This window comes from Arachis ipaensis, chromosome B04 (assembly GCF_000816755.2).
Source record: "Arachis ipaensis cultivar K30076 chromosome B04, Araip1.1, whole genome shotgun sequence".
NCBI lineage: Eukaryota > Viridiplantae > Streptophyta > Magnoliopsida > Fabales > Fabaceae > Arachis > Arachis ipaensis.
In genome coordinates, this window is record NC_029788.2 from 124624756 (window position 1) to 124634573 (window position 9818).

General features: G+C 34.9%; 1 protein-coding gene across 1 annotated transcript; it reads right to left on the minus strand.

Annotated features, from left to right (window-relative positions):
• On the minus strand, nt 2949–5928 carry LOC107635211 (trafficking protein particle complex subunit 2-like protein). Its single transcript, XM_016338613.2, has 5 exons — nt 5776–5928; nt 5563–5659; nt 5058–5136; nt 4874–4955; nt 2949–3340 (listed from the first exon to the last, which is right to left on the minus strand). Exons 1-5 carry the CDS (start codon nt 5806–5808, stop codon nt 3200–3202), a joined length of 432 nt encoding a protein of 143 aa, XP_016194099.1. The 5' UTR covers nt 5809–5928; the 3' UTR covers nt 2949–3199.

The following is a 9818-nucleotide window of genomic DNA, read 5'->3' on the forward strand; positions in this document are numbered from 1 at the left end:
TTTAATCTATATATAAATTTTAAAATTTTATTTTATTTGTTGAATTTTAATAATTATAAAGACGAATAGAACAAAACGGATACGTGCAAAGGTGAGTTAAAATTCAACTTTTTACGTACTACTCGCAGATATGAATTATTGTAAAGTAGAACATAATTAGATAGAATAAAAATTCGTTCCTACTTGTCCCATTATGATCCCTAATTGAATCGCCCATATTTTTCTTGACACACGTTACTGTACTGGAGTTCAAAGAACAACATAACATATTAACATTCACATTTTTCTTTATCATTACACTAAATTATATATAATTTTCTTTCCCTTCACGCAGATCACTGAATGGCAATAATTCCAAAAAAACGCAAAACTTTCTCTTTAATTAATTCTATGTTCATTTCTGTGATGGATAGGAAAAGGTGGATATAAAGGCAGAAAATAAAAAGAGAAGAAATTTTACCTAACATATATAAATTGATGTGTATAATAAATGTTTGAGAGAATAAATAGCTAATTTAGTCTAAAATTAGATTAAAAATGTATGAGAGTGACAAACCCATCTTATTCCTTGATAAAGAAAGAACCATGGTTACCACTTATCACCAGGGATCACAACAGATAGAAAAAAAAAATGAAGCTAAGAGTGGTTACGTACTTGGCATTATACATTGGCAATTTGGCATTGATTAATTGAGTTCATCCAAGCTTTTTAAAACAACACATTTTTTCTTTTGAAGTAAAAAGTGATGCGGATGCGTGATATGCAACTCAAACAAAAGTGTTGTTTTGATTGCTTTGAAGCAACACCAAATTTAATTAGAAGATTAATTTGGCATGGTAGCAATATAGTAAAATAAACTTCAAACAATGTTTTTTCTCCAATGTAATTGTTTTAATTGTTTTACAAGAATCGAAACAATGTTTTTAAGTCTCTCTAAAATTGTGGTAACAGTGTTAAAATTAATTGTGATGCAAACTTATATGTAGATTTAAATTTAGCGAGATTTGGGTGTATTATTAGAAATTTTAAGGGAGATTGGATCTTGGATTGCTCTAAAAGCATTCTCCTCTTATCTATTATCAGATGTGAATTATTTACTGTTTGGAGGGGTCCTGATTTTAGCTTGGGATATGTGAAACAAATTGCTTTGACATTCTGCTCATCATGCATGATCTATTCATCTTAAGTAACAGATTTGGTTCACAAGATTCAGGAACTTTTATCTTGTCCTTGACTTGTTCACGTTGAGTGGGCGTCCTGAGAAGCCAATAGAGCTGCGCATTGAATGACTAGACATGGTGCCAAGAGTAACTCTAATCATGTTATTTGGTCTGAGCCTTGTGTTAATCTTTAGCAAATCATCCGCTTGGATATAGGATAGAATTTGCTTTGTTTTTTTTTCCATGTTTAGACACTAAAAAAATTTATAATTGTAGTTAAAAAATTAAATTAATTAAATAATCTTTTGAAAATGAAATTAACATTTTTTTTTTGTGAATAGAATAGCAGCAAATAATATATTATGTCATAGTCAACACCGGCGGGGAATGATGGATGATCGACAATGTGGATAATGCACTTTAACTCAGATAGTAATGTCTCGAATGAGTGCAATGAATTTAGTCTAGATTGTGTTATTATTTTGTATGAAAATGGCCCACCTACATATACACTTTATAGTACTAAATACTAATTATTAATGCTCATCATACTGCCTCTTTATAAGACCATTTAATATCAATTATAAACAGTTCTATTTTTTACTTTTTTGAATATGCTACTGGAATATTTACCGTTAAATATAGTAATTAATTACCGTTTTTTTTTTTTTGAATTTTCTAGGATAATCTCCTAGCCGATTTGCGATAGATTAATTCTGAGCTTGTCGAATTGAGAATACCATGAGACATAACAAAAAGTTAATCACAATATTTAACGGTGAATATTCCAATAATAAACTCAAAAAATAAAAATAAAACTAATTTGTGGGCAGCTCGTTGATGAATGAGACAGCTTACCCAAAAGTGAAAATCAAAGTCTCCACACTTAGTTAAGAGATGATAAATCTCTTCTGATCAATCTGTCTCTCTCACACCCACACGCAATATATATTGAAATTTTTGGTGAATACTTCTTATGGAGCTAAGTTATATCATTAGACATAACATTACAAGCTCAACTAGCTAAGCTATTTGAGAGATTTTCATATTTTGATGTTTGATTCTTATAGAATATTCAAGAAGAAAAAGGGTCGTGGAGAAATCATAAGTGTCATCAACACTAAAATGTGCACCAATGGTTATAGGCTGAAATACTAATCTTGTATTTTGGAGATACTCTTCAATACAACTCGCTTGTCCAATGACAGATCCTTAAGTGGAATTCAGATTTGCGATAGATTAGTCTTTGACATAGGATACTGTGGACCAAAAAAATAGTCATTTTCCCTTAGTAGCGGAAGACACTTGGTTGCACTTGCACCAAACAGGTAACCTGATTGAGGCAGTTCGAGTGTGGTTTATTAAAATATAAGTTATGATAGTTAATCAACATAATTAGTTAGATAATGCAATTAGTTAATCACAGTTAGTTTCAGTTAGTTACATCGGCTATATAAAGATGATTATGTACTAAAATGAACCTGAATATACAATTTCTCATTCATTTCTCAAATCTCTAGTATAGTTGAATTGAATTGGTATTTTATCATATCATCATCATCTAATGGATGGTATTCAACTCTTCTAGTTGGTATCCTCAACTTATAATTTTCAATGCTATTTGATCTTTGATTAATGAGATCTTCAAACCAGGGGAATTAATCCTCTTGTATGAATTTTGGGTTGGTCATATTTTAAGTGGCTATTTCAATTATTCAATCTGCAGCTTTCAGAACGCACAAGAATATGTTATCGATACGTCATAACTCACTCTCTAACAGATTGACTTCAGAATAGAATCAATAGATCAATAAATTTTCAAATCTGAGATGTGCAGATAGCAGATAGCAAAATGATAGACAAAAGCAACAATTCATATTGAACATTATACATTGAACATGAATGAAGTTTGCCAAAATAAGATTCAATTCCTAATAAACACTAAAATTATAATGGCCAAAACTGACAAAGATAACAGAAGCAGCTTCGTGCCAGATGTCAACGATGAAATGGACGAAACCAGTTGTAGAAATGTTCATCACACAGCTGAAGTCAAACCAAATGACTTAACAATTGTTGAGACTCTTTCTGCGAAAGTTCTGGAGGTTATCTTTTTACCTGGCACATGAAATGGGTTTGACACTGCATCTACATAAGCAGCATGGAACCTCCTGAAAAACTGCACAGAACAAGCCACCAGACGTTGCCATGAACAAATAACATTAAACAGTATAATTCTTCATACAAGGGTCATACTCATATCCAGAGTGATATCAAAGAAGGAAAGAAGTGGTTAAATCCAAGAATTCATGTTTCTTACAAACCTTTCTCCTTATCATGATAAGAAAGGACACTTATATCTTTTCTGTAAAAAATTGTGTCTAAATGTTATTATCTTATCAAATATGTCCATGAATCCATCACAATATCGTCATGTGTAAACAATAAAAACACATGAATCAAGCTTTCTTAATTTTTTCATCAGAAAGAAATAACTAGAACCAAAAAAGGACAAAGACAATATATGTTACACAAAAAGAACAACATAAAAAAAGCAAGAAAACGACAAACACACCATTAGCAAAAGAGCTTAGGAATCACTGTGTTCTTAACAAGGAAAACCCCTATGATATGGAGTGTATTACAGGTATGCAAATGCAATCAACAAAAAAATACGCTATATCATAGCATGCTAGTCTCTCACCCTAAGACATGGATTGGCATATACATGATATGTACCAGTGTTGCTCACAAAACTCAACCTAATTTTCCTGTATAGTAAGTTAACAGGGACCTGACTATGGAGCATTTCAGTTAAAAACTGATAGAGAACAGATACCAGAACTAGAAAATATAACTACGCCATTATTGATTCATGATAGATAGGAACCCACGGGTCAGATTCGTTTATTCTGGAACTAACTCCCATAAGTTACTAAATGAGGGAAATAGGGAGTAGTGATGAGCTGATGGACAGAAGGAATAAACAGTGTGATTCTGTTTAGAGGGCAGATATCATATGTAACGGGGAAGGAGCTTGGGAATTGGGACTAGGCCCTTGGGAGAGATTGAGATGCTGGCATGCTGTAGTGCTCAGACCTCTGTTAAATCTATTTCAGATCTTGTCATACACCTACCAGCTCCAGAAGTGACTATACAGTATACACAATCTTTTACTTGAACCTCTAGCACCTAGATACCAGGGTTTAATCAGTTCACTATGGATATTTCTTGTTAGCACTGCTTTGAAGGGGTTGTAGGGAAGATGAAAACCTGTAACATAGTAAATAATAAAAAGAAAAAGACAGAGAAGCACTTCAAGTGGCTAAAATCTCCATTGCCAAACCTCACCCAATCCTTCCTCAGCACTTCTCTCTCCCTGCCCTCCCTTTCTATTGTACTTGATTCCCTCCAATTCATATCACAAACATGATCTCTCTTCAAATTTCTCTTACTGCTTGCCTGGGCTACTAATCCAATCATGAGATAAGGATTACTACGCTGTCTAATTCTCATAGCATCCACCATTTTAACCGTGATATGCCAAACAAGACGAGAAATGTTGACTTTTACCACTCAAGGTAGCACTTTTACCACTGATCAATGTTGACTTCAGTATATCTTAACATCATTGCTTAAAGAATTACTCACAAATTAAATACTTTGTTCTAAAAAGACGAGAAATTGTAACCATCAATGCTGTCATACTCACATTTCTAACATCTGCATCTTTCACATCCAGATCTGTCGTAACCAAGATAAACTTCACCTTTGTATTAGTCAGATATCCATACCTGCAAAACATCACGAAACAAACATGTAAGATTCATCAAATTTATATGTTGGACTAAAGAAAATCATACAGAACACACCTAACAATCTACAAATGCACTCACACTTTGAAATTTTCAATAGGATATAGCAAGCCCAGAAACGTCTCATTCAGCAAAGGTCCAGATTTCTTGGGATTATTCACTGCCAAGTAAACATGTTCAATGAGAGATTCAGAGATACAGCAACATCGAACAGATAAATATATAAAATCCATCCGATATTAAACTTTCACTATTGGAGAGTCCAAAAAGCTCCAGCATTTGGATCAAAGGCAAACACTATACAGGAAACAAATGAAAATCCCAAATCTAGTAAGAACACCTCAGCTAAGAAAGCAAAAGTTGAAATTTTATCCAAGCCGAAGGGTCCCAAAATAATAAGAACCATTTGCATCAAAGTTTAAAACTTGCAACTGCAGATAAATAAAAAGAAGTCCCAAATCCCTAAAAAAAGGATAAAGAAACCGAAAATCCAGAGTTTGAACTCCAGCTAAAAATAAGAAAACACGAGAAATTTGATCGGAATTTAAGGGTTCGAAAAAGAGCATGATGGGACAAATAAACGCACCTCGCTCATCAACAACGTCGAGGGAGCAATGAACAATGTGGTGCAGCTTGAGAGCATCATCTGCTTCCGTGAAACTCTGTATGTATAGCGGATTGTTCTGCATTCACACAAAAGGGTTTTTTTTTTTTTGAGAATTTGAGAGAACAAAAACAAATAAATTGAGTAAATGATGAGATCGGCGATGAGGGAAACGGCAGAGTTAGATAAGCTAACCTGGTGACCGACGACGGCGACGCAGACGATCATTTTCTCCGGCGAAGTGCCGATGCCACTGACGGTGTCTTCCTTATGCGTGCATCACCTTACTACCATAAAAATCTAGCTCAGCTGTGTTGTTTTTATTTTTGCCTTTTTTTTTTTTTTGGTTTTTCTCCAACCCATTTTCAGTGATCAAGTAATTATCATTACCTTCATCTACACACGCATGAGCAACTACTTCATTCACAACAACAACCATAACCTCTTTTACTTATGTATAATAACTGAAACTTAATTCTTAATTATTATTATTATTATTATTATTATTATTATATAGTGTTTAAAATATTTGTTTTAATTGCTCAAAACTATTTACTTGACTTAATTTGTACAATTAAGCTACAAATGCATTACTTGGTTGGTTACAAAGAATGAATTTTGATTAAAAAGAAAATTACCTATAATTTAAAGAAAGCTTTAAGCACTTGCCATTTTCTAATATAAAAATGTGTAAACAATGATTAAGTTAAAACCCAAATAAAAATTTTAAAAATTAGTTATATTATTTCCTCAGCAGTTGGAAGTATTTTATAATTTTTTTATTAAATTTCTCTAAAATAAAGAAGTGGATAAAGTGAGGAAATGGGATTTTAATTTCTCTTGAATTAAAATAGCAAAATTCACATGTGATAGAAATTATAAATTTAATAGTAATTTTTTTTTGTGACTAAATTCAATAGTGATTAATCTTTTATTTTATTATTTTACAAATTTTCTCGCCTTAGAGTATTTTTTTTTCAATTTTTAATATTTAATCATGTGACTTCATATTTTATCTAATTGCTATGGTTAAATTATTTTTCTTAGCACTCCAAAAAATTCTCTTTTATGGCAAAAGCCTTAGTCAAACTTTTCACAATAAGTCAATAACACAACTGAGCGAAAGTCAAAATCCCGAAAGAGATGTAGATTGGCACAACCCATTTGGAAGGCCTTATGAAATCTGATAAAACTTTTACTGTAAAGACGTTAGGGTGTAAGATTTGGGAATGGATCCTCTCAATTATTAAAAAAAAAGGTTAAATTACACAGTTAGTCTCTACACTTTCAGTGAAATTACAAATTGGTCTCTACAATTTAAAAGTTTGTAATTTGGTCCCTGAAGTAAATTAAAATTTGTAATTGGGTCCCTACCGTTCAAACTCCGCTTGACTTAACGGAATATTCGACAGCATATTCGCCCTTAAGCATGTGAGTTGCACATGCAGAAGCTGGACTGAGAAAGGACTCGTTATTTCTTAGTTCCAAATTTTTGTAATGACCAAAACCCCACTGAGACCCTTCATTATCGTTACGCTTCATCTCCAGTAGAATTTGTCTCTGCTCATGCTTCCCTTCCATCGTTGGAATTGATCGTCGAGTGTGGTTCGGACTGTGTGGAGTTGCTTTATGCTTGACATTGTTGGCAGCTGAAGAGTGAAGTGTGCAAGAGAGCAACACTAAATCAGGTAAGAGTTCATAACCCCAAGTCCCTTCACAGTTGTGAGTTGAATGTTATGGTTTGATTTGTTTTTTTTTTTTCAGTGGAGGTTAGAGTATCTAATGTAGTTAGGGTTTCTCTGATGAATCTATTTTTTTGTTTTTTTTTTGTAGTGATGGGAGATTCTGTATTTACCCTTGATCTCTATCATGATGGTCAGATGGTTAGCAGGAAAGGAGGGAAAGAATACCTTGGTGAGATGGTAGTGGAAGGGTTGCAGTTTGAGTTAGATGAGTGGTCGTTACAAGAAATTGTTGCAGCATTGAAAGAAGTTGGATACACAGGCAATGCTAAAATCTGGTGAAACGAACCTGGAGTTGCATTGAAGGATGGTCTTAGGGAGTTGAAGTCTGATGGAGATGCAATGAGAATGGGTAAGTATGTAGTGGAACAAGAGATTAAACACTGCCATGTGTATGCGGTTAGTGGATGTAGACAAGGAAATGGGGTTGAGATAACCTAAAATGATGAGGACTATATACCCTCTGATGGTGAGTACAGTGCTAATGATTTAGTTGAAGTAAAAGTGGTAAGTCAATCAGAGTCTTCAAGTGAAGATAACAGATTTGATGACAGTGCTGACGATGGTGATCATGAGGATCATTTTGGCTTTAATGTTGAAGAAGAAAATCAACAAGGTCAACATCCAAATGCCTTCGGAGGTAACAGTGGCTCATTAGGAACAGATGATAATAATGTTGATGTGGAAGTTGGTGTTGAAAATAACAGAGGAGGGGTGACTGAAGATGGAGCAGAAATTGATGTTGGAGATATTTCTTCGGGTTATGATACAGAGTCATTGGACAGCTATGATGGAGATTCTGATGAGCCCGTAAGAAGAAAGAAGTATCCTAGATATAATGAAGCTGGCATGAGTGTTGGTTATGAGTTTCGGCTGGGGACTGAGTTCAAATCTATTGCTGAGTTTAAGGAGGCTATTAAGGAACATGCATTGTTGAATGGGAGGGACATTAGATATGTCAAGAACGATCAGGTTAGATGCAGAGTCAAATGCAATGGTTTAGGCGGAGAGTGTCCATGGATGACATTTGCAAGTAAAGTAGGAAAATCTGGCTGTGTTAGGCTGAAGACATTGAAGAGTAAGCACACTTGTGGGAGGAACTACAGTGGCCGTCTTGCGTCCAGCAATTGGATTGCTAAAAAAATTACTAATAACATAAGTAGAGGAGAAGATATGAAGCTGGGGACTGTAATTCAAACAATTCAAGAAAAATACATGGTAAATATATCTGTGTGGAAAGCTTATTGGGTAAGAAGAAAGGCAAGGGAAGTGGTGCATGGGAAGGCAGTGCAGCAATATGGGAGGATCAGAGACTACTGTGCAGAGGTCTTAAGAGCAAACCCAGGATCGACATTGAAGCTGAAGTTGGATAGACCCTGTCCAACAATCCTACCAAGGTTTGTACGAATGTACATGTGTCTCGATGCTGTGAAGAAAGGATTCCTAGCTGCTTGTAGGCCTATTATTGGACTTGATGGTTGCCATCTGAAGGGTGATCATGGACAACAATTGTTGGTTGCTGTGGGCAGAGATCCTAATGATAACTATTTTCCCCTAGCAGTTGCAGCAATAGAGGCAGAGACTAAGAATTCATGGGTCTGGTTCTTGGAGTTGCTACTTCAGGACATTGGAGACTTCACAAATAAGAAATGGGTCTTTACGTCAGACCAGCAAAAGGCAAGATATTAATTTTAGTTTTCTATGAACTCATTTTTATAATTTTCTGTGAATTTCAATCTTACTTCAGCTGACCATTGATCACTTGGCAGGGGCTGCTTCAAGTATTTCATGAAATGCTTCCGGGAGTGGAGCATCGATTTTGCCTTCAACATCTCTATGCCAACTGTAAGAAGGCTTTTGGTGGGGGAACAGTTTTAAGGGACTTGATACTTTCTACTGCTAAAGCAACTTATGTTGAGGAGTGGAATAGAAAGATGGATCGTTTGAAAGAGGTAAATAAAGAGTGTTATGACAAGTTGGCAGCCCTGGATCCTAAGGTATGGACTAAATCTCACTTCACTCCATATGTCAAGAGTGATATGCTAATGAACAACATATCTAAGGCTTTTAATGGACGAATTCTGGAAGCTCGCGACAAGCCCATTTTGACCATGTTTGAGTGGATTAGATGTTATTGGATGGGGAGGTTTGCTGAGAAGAAGAAAAAGGGAGCTAAGTTCATGGGAAAAATACTGCCTAAGCCTAGAAAGAGGTTAGACATCATATGTAGAAGGTCTATGGAATGGCAACCTAGGTGGGCTGGGGATTTAAAGTATGAGGTTTCACATAAAAATAGGATGATTCAAGAGAGGTTTGTTGTAGATTTGCTAGCCGGTTCATGTAGTTGTAGGTTCTGGGGGCTGGCTGGCATGCCTTGTATGCATGCTTGTTCTGCAATATTCATGAAAGGAGACAACCCTGAGGACTACTGCAGTAACTATTACACACCAGCAGCATATCTGGCATGCTATGGGACAACACTCAATCCAATTAATG

What these genes read in the sequence shown, in the direction of transcription:
- LOC107635211 (XM_016338613.2), bottom strand. Translation starts at nt 5,808, where the DNA reads ATGATCGTCTGCGTCGCCGTCGTCGGTCACCAG. An exon ending in CGACGTTGTTGATGAGCGAG is followed by an intron (nt 5,137 to 5,562) that starts GTGCGTTTATTT and finishes TTTACTTGGCAG; the next exon opens with TGAATAATCCCAAGAAATCT. An exon ending in CCTATTGAAAATTTCAAAGT is followed by an intron (nt 4,956 to 5,057) that starts GTGAGTGCATTT and finishes GATGTTTTGCAG; the next exon opens with GTATGGATATCTGACTAATA.